Source organism: Corylus avellana, chromosome 2, assembly GCF_965113065.1.
Source record: "Corylus avellana chromosome 2, dhCorAvel1.hap1.2, whole genome shotgun sequence".
Classification (NCBI taxonomy): Eukaryota; Viridiplantae; Streptophyta; class Magnoliopsida; order Fagales; family Betulaceae; genus Corylus; species Corylus avellana.
In genome coordinates, this window is record NC_142491.1 from 36,675,017 (window position 1) to 36,688,370 (window position 13,354).

Sequence of the window (13,354 nt, forward strand, 5' to 3'; positions counted from 1 at the left end):
TGTGGCTTTGTTTGGTAAAAGGGTTGGAGTTGGCCTAGACACTATTCATCACCATTTCCTAAAAAATCAACATCAAAACATTCTAACTTTTTCATTTTTATATCAAATCATTCACTTTTTATTATTATTCAAATAAAAAAATCACTACAAAACAAAATTTTTTCACTTTTTCATACCACTTTTTCATTTTTTTTATACCAAACATTCTTATTTTTTTTCACATCAATCTACATCAACTACAGTGTCTAGGCCAACCCATTTACCAAACGCCACCTTGGTGACTTTTGCCGTATGTAATGTCCCCTCCAAATTTACTAGCAATTTGGGCAATACATTGTGAGAGAGTCTATATGAAACTCACATGTCCAAATAAATTTTGACCTGTCCGGCTACCTACTTGAACAAATAGTTCTCATATAGACTATATATGTCCCCTCCAAATTTGCTAATATGGGTAGTACATTGTGAGAGAGTTCATATGAAACTCACCTGTCCAAATAAATTTTGGGCTGTCCGACTACCTACTCTGATAGATGAGTCCTATGTAGATTCCCTTTAAGCAGCAAATTAATGTAGTTCCCAATTCAACTAAATCATCGGCTATACTTCATATAAACTTGGTTTCTATAAAAAACTATTGTTCGAATTCAATAGAATTCGAAAAGGGAATGAGAGAGGGGGCCGGAGGCCGGGTGCCCTAATCAGGCAAGCTTTGCACTCCAAGCTGTCTAGAGTACTTAGCCCCCACACCTCTCATTTCCCTGTCCGAATTCCGTACAATTTAGGTAGAGAATTTCTGAAAATTCTTGTCCATTAATTCTTCACACAGATTAGTAGTCATTAGTGGGTGGAATTTTCTAGAACCTCAATGACTGAAGGCTATTAGCTATAGTCTACAAGAATATATTTAAACTATAGAAGATTTTCAGTGGGGATGTGGGGGTGTGGAGCTTTTGAGCTCGGCTGACTAAAGCTGGTTACTGTTTGATACTGCTCGCACTTTAGATTCACACCAAACTGGCTTGAGCAATTGGATTTTTCAACTAGTTTAATCAAAGTTGAGAAATATTCTTAACTTTTTTGCCTGTGTGCTTTTGGCTTTTTTTGGCCTAATTAATGTTGTATAAATGTCACCAATTTCAGCGATAATTTCTTGTGGTGTTGGGAAGGAATATTGCCCTTTCCAGGACAATTACGTTATCAAGCCTTCTCATTGGTGATCAGCCTAACCCTCTTTATATCTCAAAGAGACAAAAGAAGTTCATAGACTGGACCGACGACGTAGAGTTGGGATTCTGGTCTAGTGGTCTTCATTTTTCTCAATTGACCAAAATGGAAGGATAGAGCTGTATGATTGAGGCGGCAAATCTATGGTGGGTGTGGGACGAGCTAGTGTGCTTTATTGAGAGGATGGTCCATTCTCAAAAGAGTAAAGAAAACTGACCTGCTTTCATTAGTTTTGCTGGACTTCGATTATGGGGGAATATACAGGCTGGCTATGCATGAGTTGAATTGCCACCATTGTTTTGTAATGGTCGCAAAGGCATCTCCAAGAAAAAAACACTGAAAATGAAAGCAAGCACCGAGATTAATTGTGTCTATTTTATCTGGGCGTGATCATAGTAGCAGTTATTTATTGGAAGCTGTAAATGAGAATCGCAAGTTCAACTGAGCTATAGCTTGACCCAGCTCCATCAGAATATCAATAGGAGCTAAGACGGCTAATATTAATAGGATTGAAGACTCCCATTTTGAGAGTCGAACTCTTATCTTAACACATGCTTAAACTCTTATCCCTTGATGGTACGTTACGGGAATATTTGACTTATTTACAATAGAGTTCGAGTCATTGGAAGACAGGTTACCATCCGATGATGTTACATGCAAAAAGGAAGGGAATTTGGGGATGATGAATACTGTTGAGTGGTACCTTCTGGTTATGTATGAGTTTATGAGTAACCAAAATGGGCCTGCTCGGATATACATATTTATTACTCTCATATGGGTTCCCTTGGCAAGAATATATGAAAAATGTGATGCCAATGTTCTATTGCAAGTGAGACAAAATTGTGATATTTTGATCAATTTTTAATCTCCAACTTAAGAACAATGGAAGAATTTTATTTTTGATTCGGAGAAAGAGTTTCTACATCATTCTCTTGTGCTTGCCAGGTGCCACTTTGTAAAGTATCAATGACATCAGAAGGAGTTTCAACCTACTGTTAACTACAGAACTCTTAATATATATATATACACCTTTTTTATGTCATCAAAATGAACGGGGCATATAGTAATTAAAGTCTATAGCTAGGAAACCATATGAAAGAAAATTAACATGCATCCCCTTGTAGATATTGCATAGATTGATCATATGAAAAAGGAATTTCTTTGGCTGTTTATAGCTAGGAAACCATAAGTTTTGTTCATATTACTCAATAACGGATGTACCTCCTTCATGTTAGGCTATGTGGAGTTTGGTTTTATATTTGATCCGGTTTGACGTTGGAAGCCCTACGATTTAAATGAGATTTTTTTAGAGGCTTAGTCCATGGAGTGAGGGGATGTATGGTTGACACCTCTAGTATTATCTCTCTTGAAAATAGTGAAACTTTGCTGTAATTCTGTGGACGTAGCTTTTAGTGGTAAACTACGTAAATCTCTATGTTTTTGTGATTGTTTGTTTTTGCGTTCTTCTTAATTTTTGAGTCAGTTCTGAGAAATAAGATATATTTCCTAACACTTCGGGACATCCGATAAAATTGAAACCATACATAGAAGATTAACATGACCTTAATCTCAGAAGATTGAGATTTGTCTGTAAGTTGCTTAATTAGCAACTTGTGTTCTAGGGGGATCTGCTGCTAGAGGGATTTTTTAATCTTTGTGTTGCTATAAAAAATTTCACTCATCCAAAAAACATAATAAAATTAAAGATCAAACGAAGAACTAGTATCAGGTATAGAATGTAAAAAGCTTAGGAAACTAAGCGTAGAGTTGAGGGTTCTCTGAGAGGTAGGCTTCCACAACTTTGTAGACCCCAATAGTACTCTCCTTGCCCTCCTTAACATCTTCTTCTTTGATTTCAAAATCGCCTTTGGTATTGTATTTGCTTGTCATCTTGCAGATGCATCCCCCATCACTGGCGGCTTCAAACTTGACCTCATAACCAATAGATTCAAACTTGTCACCCAAGGGGTCCCCTTCAATCATAGTGTACTTGCACACCAAATTGCCCTTATCAAGCTCATCAATTCTGTGCTTCACATATTTGAAGTGGCTACCTAAATGATGAACCAAACAAAACATGATCAATTAAAGTTATTGTATGAAAAACAATGGCATGGTTAACCATAAGGAGTTGGTTCGAGCCGTAAGTTAATTGGCCCGGGTGCCTCATGAAGCATCTGCGGGCGAAAGCCCAAGTTTTACCCAATCCGTGTGGGAGGGGTGCTTTGCACGGTGTTCCGGGGATCTTCCCGGACACCCCGTTATCCCAAAAAAAAAAAAAAAACCATCGCATGATTAAAACAAGTTTGCTTAGCTAGCTTATGTTAGATTGCTAACCTTCAGTGAAGTTGATTTGTTCAATGCTTCCGGCGCCTCCATCTCCTTGGATTAATTCAACGTTTTTGATGAATTGTGGTAAGAGCTTTGGGATGAGGTTGGAAGAGTCTAAGATCAATGCCTTGAACATTCTTGATGAGGCAATTGGGGATGTGAACTCTTGTGTAAAGTTGGTGACCCCCATGGCTTAGTAGATTGTAGTGAGAACTTGGAAATCACTTTGGCTATATATATAGATTGAGCAGATGGCGTAGGCTTTGTGACAACCTCATTAAGAAAAATGAGAAGTTAGATGTGCGCGCAGCCAAAGAACTGGGAAACTTCAAAGTTCAAAGGGCTTCAACTTTTGTGGCTCTTGGACTACTTTTGTTTAAATGTTCAAAATTCAACTCAAAGAACACCTTTTTTTAATGCATACGCTATTACACATGGGCGGCGCATGCATCAAATAATTCCTGGATGCTCAAACCAAATTGATTTTGCCAAGTAATCATGACCAAGAATCATGGGCTTATTAATTGCCATTGTTAGGGAGATTGAGAAATTGATCATATCTGAGGAGTGATGAGTCATTTAGTCGTTGATGGAGCTGGGGCTGCTGGTGTAGGCCATGGCCCCCCTAACTCAAGGAAAAAAAAAATGTTAAGTTAAAAAAAAAATTTACAAGGTAAAATTATTATTTTTAGCCTATTGACCCCTATCCACTAAATTGTTTGGCCCTTGGTCCATATCTATACCAAACTTTGCCTCCGTCCCTGATTGTCAACCTTAGGGTTTCAAATGAAAACCACTGTCCAATTGCCTAAAACAGATAGAAATACAAATATTTTATCTAACAATGATAATATTTTACAAACTTGATGTATATAGAGCATGCTTGTTGAGTATACACATGTGAGCGTAGAAAGATTTGAATTCCACATTGAAAAGATGTCATAAGCGTGAGTGATGAATATAAGCTTCGTTGTGCTCAAACTCTTAAGATTAAAATTTTGAGTTAAGTGGTGTCTCAACATGCTATATTATGGTTTCACTAAAAGCAGGGACGGAGGAAGAGTTTGGTATGGGTAAGGGCTAAGGGCAAAAAAAATTTAATGAGTATGGGCCAATAGACTAAAATTTTTTTTTACCCTATAATTTTTTTTTTTTCTTTGTGTTAGGGGGGCGTGGCCCTACGCGGGCCACCCCAGGTGCATATGGTACTTAGTCTCAGTTAATTTGTACATTTCTTTTGTTTTCTTTTCCCTTTATATATTTATGTCTCATTTCCCAATTGTCATTTTCCAAATTTCACCCATACCAAGGACTTATGGAATGAATGAACTCCAATGATATAATATGAAATCAGGGGATGAAATTTGGAAAATAATGTTTAGGATAGTGATGAGTATTTCGGGTTTTTATTTATTTATTTATTTATTTTTTATTTTTATTTTTGAGAAAATACACTTTACTTTTAGAAGTACATTCTTTTTCGTTTTGAAGTTCAATGTTTAAAAAAGTAATAAACGGTCCTCCCACAAAGTATGTTATTGCGGCAAAAACGACTGTCTATCAACTTTTTCCGTTTCTTTGGACAAAAACCCACATGTGTCACTCGTGACTTTTTAAGAGATGAACTCCAAAAAATGCCTATTGGGGTTAAAGTGAAAAAAAAAAAAACCCTTTTTAAAAAAGGTTAAATACAAAAATAAATAAAAAAAACAAAGAAAAAAAATTTGGGGATGGTCTAGCCACCACCTTGGGCTAGGATGAAGTAGCCGAAACCAACTCCATGACCATTGGGAGTGTAGACAAATAGGGATGGTCGAAACCACTCCAAATGGGTTCGGGAGTGGTTTGGCCACCCCCATATGGCCAAGGAGGTGGCTTGACTGCCATTTTTTTTATATTTTGTTTTTAATTTCAAGAGCATTTTTGAGAGTTTGCCCCTTTAAAAGTAAAATTCGACACCAAGGATTTTTGTCCAAAAAGATGGAAAAAGTTCACGGATGATCATTTTAGCGCGGTTAGATACTATGAGGGGTATAATATTGTCACCTTTTGAAGGACATTAAAACCAAAAAAGGTGTATGCTTAAGGGGGTTAATTATCGGCTAAGATATGTGCCATGAGTTTACAGAACCACAAAAGTAGAATCCAGAGACACGGCTAACCCGCTTTTGGTTATCTTTTGCAGCATCTCATTGAACAAAAAAGCTTTTCTTAAAAGAAACAAAGAAATGCAGTCTCTTAGAATTATTACACAAAACACAATCCTGGAAATGATTACACGACTTTTTCAAGTATAAATAGGCATGAGGGTGAGCCAAGAGGTAGGCCTCCACAACTTCATACATCCCTATGGCTCTGTCCTTTCCAAGCTTAATATCCTCTTCTTTGGTCTCTATTCCTTTCTTTGCTTTGTATTCACTGCTCATCTTACAAACACTTCCTCCTCTACCATATCCCTCAAACTTCAGCTCATAGCTAATATATTCAAGCTTCTCCATTAATGCGTCGCCTTCGCCTTCCCATTATTTCGATTAATGGAAATACACTGTGCAAAGCGTCCCTCTCCACACGGGTTAGTGAAGCTGGAGCTTTTGCCCATGAGCGTAGTTCCAACTAATTGTTTGCACTCAAGGGGGTCGAACCTTAAACCTAATGCTTCATGAAACACCAGGACTAAGTGACTTAAGAGACAAGCCAACCCCCTTGAGGTTATGCTTCATATATTTTGTCTGAACTAAGGCACTAAGTATACATAATACGCTAGCTAGAGTTGCTATAGCCTATCCTTGAGTGAAATTGATCTGTTTGATGCTTCCAACCTCTCCATTGCCTTCAACAAATTCTATGCTTTTTATTGATGAAAAAATGAGCTTGGGGCAGATGTTGTGAGAGTCAAGGATCAAGGCCTTGAACATCCTGTCCGGAGTCACCTGAGTTGCAAAGGCCTGAGTAATCTAGAGAAATGTTATGAAAAGGAGGAGATGAAATGAATTAGATCTATGTGGGAATAGTTTTGGGAGAGGAATAGAAAGACCTTAAATTTGTCGTTACGCAGAAATTTAGTTAAAGTTGGCTTTGGTATGAATTTTAGTATCATTAGTACTCTCCGTTCAAAGTCTTTGGATATTGACCAATTCAACAGGGGATTGCAGAATTCTTAATTTCTAAGAAAATCTCCAGGGCCACTAGTAGTCACACAGAATGTCCATGCTTTGAGATTGAATTGCGTTTTAGTAGGAAAGATTATTTGCCTGCTAGTGGATCTAGATTATAGCCAGCAATTTTTGACATGACCCATGAACTCGATACGAACCCTTACCCAACACGATACTAAATGGGTAGAGTTCAGGAGTCTGACCTATTTAATTAAATGGGTCGGGTTAGAGTTAACTTATACAGTCTTACACATATGCTTTAATACTACTTGAACTCAACAAGCGATATAATTGCAGACAATTTTTGACATGACTAGCAAATCCAATACGAACCTAATACAAAATTAGAATGTTAGGGTTTGACCCATTTAATTAAATGATTAAATACTCTTTTGCCCCCTAGGGTTTAAACACTTTATTTTTTCCCTTCTTAGGGTTTCATTTTTATCACATTAAATACCTGTGGTTTTTATAAAGACGGAGATAGTACCTCCGTTAAAATTTCGTCCAAAACTTAACGGAACGCCACATCAGCACGAATCAAAAATCACCACATGTCATATAATTAATTAATTATTTTTTTTTAAATTATATTAAAAAAAAAAAAAAAAATTTGGGGGTGGCCGTAGACACCCCCTTGGCTAGTTGGGGGGTGGCTGGCCACTCCCTTTGGGCTCCTTGGCCACCCCCATCCGGTCATGGGGGTGGCGAGCTACCCCCAAAGTGGGTGGTTTCGGCCACCCCTTTGGGCTCCCATCCGGCTGTGGGGGTGGCGAGCCACCCCCAAACTAGCTAGATGGGGGTGGCTCGGCCACCCCCATGGCCAAAAGGGGTGGTCGAAACCACCCCAAACCCATTGGAGGTGGTTTCGGCCACCCCTAAATGGCCAATTTTTATTTTTTATTTTGAAAAAATATAATTTTTTAATCTTTTCAATTTTTTTTTAAAATTAATTATATGACATGTGGCGATTTTTGATTGGTGCTGAAGTGGCGTTTCATTAAGTTTTAGACGAAATTTTAATGGAGGTACCATCTCCGTCTTTATGAAAACCATATGTATCTCCTATTATAAAATAAAACCCTAAGGGGAAAAAAAATAAAGTGTTTAAACCCTAGGGGTAAAAGAGTGTTTAACCCTTAATTAAATGAGTTAGATTAGGATTGAACTATATAGTCTTATATACATACCTCGATACGACTTAATCTTGACATGCGAACACAAATTGCCATCCTAGTTTAAATTAAAGTAGATTTTTTTGTATACATAGCTCGATACGACTCGATCCCGACATGTGAACACAAATTGCTACCCTAGTTTAAATTAAAGTAGATTTTTTTGTAAAAAAATCTACTTATGCTTTTGCTTTCTACAAAAGTTAATGTAAAAAAATCTACTTATGTCTTTGCTTTCTACAAAAGTTAATGTAAAAAAATCTACTTATGTCTTTGCTCTCTACAAAAGTTAATGCCAATAGTGGGGAAAGTCTCACTTCAAGAGTACTTCAACTTGGATCCCAGGTGAAAGAGAGAAACAGAGTATTTCCATCCTGCTGGTTTTGCGCAGATAGACGGAATTCGCATATTTTAGGTGCGCAATACCCACATCGCCAAATACATAGATTAAAGAAGTAATTACAAGGATCTTTAAGTTCTATTTTTGTGAAATAAAATAGAAGAAGAAAAGAAAAGAAAGATTAATTATAACTGGTTTAGAGCAAAGAATTCGGGCATTTATATATGTGCCGCGTCGATGGGTCATAACAAAGTGGCACCCATGAGACGATACAAACTAGAATAGAAGAAGTAGACGGGGAATTCATCATTCTCATAATGAAGAAATGCTTTATATATATACATATATAGCATATATGAAACAATAACAGCAGCCATGTTGATGTTGTCCACCATCACTATTCACTAGTGATTGAGACTTATTATCACACCACATTAAGGCGATTATTCAAAGACAAAGACAAAAGCCACAACATTAAACAGTAGACAAAGAGACTGATTGGAGATCAGCATTAATTAAGCATAGGCATCAGGGTTTTGGAGGAGGTAGCCTTCTACAACTTTGTACATACCCAACACCTTTTCCTTCCCAGCCTTGATTTCCTCTTCCTTGATCACTACGTCACCTTTGGTATGGTACTTGGTTGTCATCTTATTTTTACTCCCACGTTCTGCCGTTGCCTCAAATTTAACCTCATGAACAATCAATTCAACCTTGTCAGCCAAGGCATCACCTTCGATCACAGTGTACTTGTAGGAATAAGTCTTTTCATTTAGCTCATCAATTCGGTTCTTGACGGTACTAAATTGGCTACCTTCGGCGAAAGTGATCTGCCTAATGCTTCCAGCCCCTCCATCTCCTTGAATGATTTCAATGCTCTTAACAGCCTGTGGGAGGAGTTTTGGGATGAGGATGTGAGCATCAATGACCAAGGCTTTGAACAATCTGGCTGGTGGAATAGGGGAGGTGTACTCGTCTGTGTAAGTGATTACGCCCATGATATCCTTTCTTGAGGATTAATGAAACTAGCTAGGCACTAATTTTGAAGGAAATGGCTTGGAATCTAGAATTTCTTCAACTTGAGCTGTGAAAATGGAAGGGAAAGTGGTTTTTATAGGTTGTTGTTCCTTAATTAACTTGTTTCGATTTGGTTCTCAGGGCTGTCCTATTGTGCATTTGATTAATAACAATTTGAATAGGGCGTCATTCTTGAGGTTAGTTGGCTATGTTAATACAAGAGTATGTATCTCAATGGCGTGTTTAGACTGTCTTTTGATTTTGGAAGAGGTTTCCATCTGCACCATCACTCTAAGATCAATTAATAAATCCACTAAAAACAAACTCGGGCTTGGCTGGCCTCTACTTGGGAGGGATAAGATGACAAAAACTCAAAACCGAATCTTTGCAAGAACAGCTTATGGAAGCTACAAGCAAATCCGTAGCAAATTTCCAAGATTTATTTTGGCACTAATTGGCAGAAGCTCAATAAACTTAATTTTAGGAGAAAAAAGAGAGATACTTATACATTACTTTCCTTTTTCTTTGTACAGATGAATATATGCATTCAGCTGCTATAAACACCCATTTCCTGTTGAGGAACTGCCTCCTACTACCAGATCAAAAAACCCTTTAATAGCAGCAACTACCTCCTCACCAAAAATTGACCAAGAAGCCTTAAAAAAATCAGAAGAAAACCCATCAGGCCCAGGAGCCTTATTTGCTTTCATGTTAAAAAGAGTACTCTTGATTTCCTCAGCTGTAACTTCTTTTCCAGCATAGCAACCTTCTCAGCAGGAAGAGAACCAGAAACGAGCTGACCGACTCATCAAAATGCATCTGGGTAGCTCCTAGGAGTATTTTATAAAAATCTTGAGCCACTCACTTAATTTGTACCACATCATCTACCTTATTACCGTTTTCATCCCACAAGTGAGTAAATGGAATTTCTGGCATTTCTGACTTTAAGAAGACGATGAAAATAGCTATTATTCTGATCACTCAGTTGCAGCCATTGATTTCGAGGCTTTTGCTTTAAGAAAGCCTCTTCCGCCTTTGTAATAGTAACATAAGCATGGAGGCACTCTCTTTCTTTGAGCATACAATCAGCACTCCAAAAAGAAACAATGGCTGCTTTTTGAGCTAAATCAAGATTTTCACGAGCCTGAATAACCCTCTGTGTTAGATCACCAAAACATGCCAAATTCTGTCCTTTCAAGACTGCTTTTACAGAACGAAGTTTCATACACAGTTTATACATTGGGACCCCATCAACATGATTACTCCAACCTTCCATAACCCAATGCAGAAAATCCTTATGCTCCATCCAATAGTTATAAAACTTAAAAAGGCTTTGGGCCAAAACTCTGCAAGATTCCTACTGAAATGATAGCAGGAGAATGATTTGAAATACCCCCACTAAGAAATTCCGCAACAGTTTGACCAAGATAGCACATCCAATGTTCATTTACCATTACTCTATCAAGCTTTCTGGCCACAAAACGGGGCTCTTCACTCTTGTTATTCCAAGTAAAAAAACAGTCACTAAAATTAAGATCAAACACCTCAAGGTTCTGGAAACAAGCCCCAAACTCAACTTCATAAGAATTGAGTTTATTTGAACCCCACTTCTCAGCCACAGTTTTAACAACATTATAATCACCACAAAGCATCCAAGGATTATCAGCAATTTTTAGCTTCATAGCTGCCAAATTATGCCAAAGATTCATTCTATCTAAACCTTTGTCAGCACCACATACAAAAGAATGATACCAACGAAGGTTATCCTTAGAATAATGAATGACACAATTAATACTTTGATCACTTTTATCAAGGACAGTAACATCAAACTCAGATTTATTCCAACAAAATCCAAATTCTGCCTAGGACATGCTTCTCATAGTTAACAACAAAGGCCCAATCTGGAACAATTGCGTTTTTGATCAAATCAGCTTTCGCTTCCTTTACTCTAGTCTCAATTAAGTAAACTAAACCAATCTTATGAAGTTTAATCATGTTTTTAACCTCCTTTTGTTTGGAAGGGTGATTTAAACCCCTCACATTCCAAGTGAGAAGATTCATAATGTTGGGTAAAACCCTCTCATCAACACCTCCTCCACTTCCCCCATTTTACTCTTTCCCTTATCCAAAGATGTCGGAAAAGTAGAGCTATCCAGATTTAAAGCCTTATCAATATCTTGTTGAAGAGAAGTAATAGCAGCTCCTGACCTTCTCACTTCTCCCAATTCATACTTACTATCAGCTCGAGCTAATAAGTGAAAGGAATTAGTCCAATGGTTGTTACTATCTTTTGCAATAGCCTTTGTAGTAGGAGTTCTCCTTGAAGACCTAACTTCACTCCAAGACTTCTGAGCTACCTCAGTAATAACTTTAGCTACATTCAAACCGTCAGGTTTCACCCCAGTAAAACTGTCCTTCTTAGAGATAGGTTCAGTTTCCCCAGGAATCCAAATATCAGCTCATCTTTCAATCTTGCATAAAACAATTCCTATTGTCATGCTACCACAAGAATGCTGTGCTGATGAATTGACAGATCTAAGGTGGACCAAGAAGCACAATGGTTGCAGATCAATTACTTTGCCTAAAATATTGCTTTCATTCTCCTTTAGTCACAGCCTCAATATGCATAAGCCCCCCCCTTCAACCATCCTACACCCATCTCTGGTCTGCAATACCAAACAAAAGAAAAGTAAAATAAGGCAGAAAAAATAATCAGATAAGTGAACCAAAGAAAGGATATCATCAATGTATGCTTGTTAACTTGGAAGCTTTGATATCAGAACCTAAAATCTAAAGCAAAAACCTCATTCTGGGATCATAATCGTCAGCATTGATTTGGGTCCCCATAATTAGGCAAACACAAGCAATTAAAATCAATGCCAACACAAGATGCACTTCTTCCAAAATAGAGGGATGGCAGACAATACACTTTCAGCAACTTAACAAACTTAATCTCCCAGACTTTTCCTTCAATTACTCTTATGAAAGTGATAAAAACCTCTTCTTGGATAGTTTCAAAGGTGAAGGGAGTGGAGGAAGCCTACAAACAGCAAATTCTAATTATCCGAGTTGGAGTTTTTACATAAAGCATAAGTTGTTTGGATATTCTTAATTGAGTTTTAAAATAGTTATTCCCAAATTAACTATCAATCACAATTCAATGACCAAGTCCAAATTCTAATGCATTCCTCTTAAAACTAGTTTCTAAAGTCTCCTTCAAAGAATCAAAAGAGAAGGCACGGGAGAAGACTTTTTGGGTTTGAAGGGAGTAATCAGAAGCAGACTTACAAACAGACAAGAAATCATAAACTTCCCAGTAATAGATAAAATAAGTATGCAGCCAGTGTTATTCTTGTTTTTCACTTAACTCATAAGTCAAGTAAGCACAAACAATGCCTCAACCAACTGCCTTCTCTCACTTACAATTGACCAACCAAACAAAGTTCAGGTAAATCGTAGTTTAAGAGAATAAGCAAAATATGCAACAACCATATTTCAATTTACAATCATAGTCTACCAACATACAGAGCAGTTTAAGAGATACAGAGCAAAATAAGACTCTGGGTTTTGGCTGTAGCTCTTATAGCAATCTTTCACAGGCGGTATAGAGCTCAAATTACTGCCAAAGCATTGATATGTTTGAATAATAAATATGTAAGCAATATCTGTGATACCCACTCAATACTAAAACTTGTTTCCATTTCAACAAAAGAAAAATCAGATTTACAATAGTTGTGAAGAATCTTATACATTGTCTAAGAAAGGAAACCTAAAACTGAATATTGTAACTTGCCATTGCTGATTGCATCCGGTTAGAAATTGGAAGCCGTAAATTTTTGGTGCATCCAAACTCCCAACGTGAAGATGGGATTTCTAGACTGTATAAAGTCAACCGACAATTCATCCAAACCTGACCGCAGAAGTAAAGGTCCTTTAGTTTTATAATTGTGTGCAAGATGAGCAAACTATCAGAACCCGCCTGATGACTTTTCCCCGCAACACGGTTAACCCCAAGAGTGTTGGCTACCTTCTCCAAACCCCCATACAGCCCTTCACACGACTTGATCATGTGTTTGATATCATACACCCTGTACCAAGTATAACACCAA

At 37.4% G+C, this 13,354-nt stretch overlaps 1 protein-coding gene and 2 pseudogenes across 1 annotated transcript; all 3 read right to left on the minus strand.

Moving 5' to 3' along the window:
* Window positions 1-2,717: 2,717 nt before the first annotated feature.
* On the minus strand, window positions 2,718-3,864 carry LOC132167465 (pathogenesis-related protein STH-21). Its single transcript, XM_059578454.2, has 2 exons — window positions 3,565-3,864; window positions 2,718-3,281 (listed from the first exon to the last, which is right to left on the minus strand). The coding sequence occupies exons 1-2, from the start codon at window positions 3,746-3,748 to the stop codon at window positions 2,983-2,985; spliced, it is 483 nt and encodes a 160-aa protein (XP_059434437.2). The 5' UTR covers window positions 3,749-3,864; the 3' UTR covers window positions 2,718-2,982.
* Window positions 3,865-5,747: 1,883 nt separating this feature from the next.
* LOC132184150 (major allergen Pru ar 1 pseudogene) lies at window positions 5,748-6,849 on the minus strand (annotated as a pseudogene).
* Window positions 6,850-8,743: 1,894 nt separating this feature from the next.
* Window positions 8,744-9,226, minus strand: LOC132168215 (major allergen Pru ar 1 pseudogene; annotated as a pseudogene).
* Between the last annotated feature and the right edge of the window lie 4,128 nt (window positions 9,227-13,354).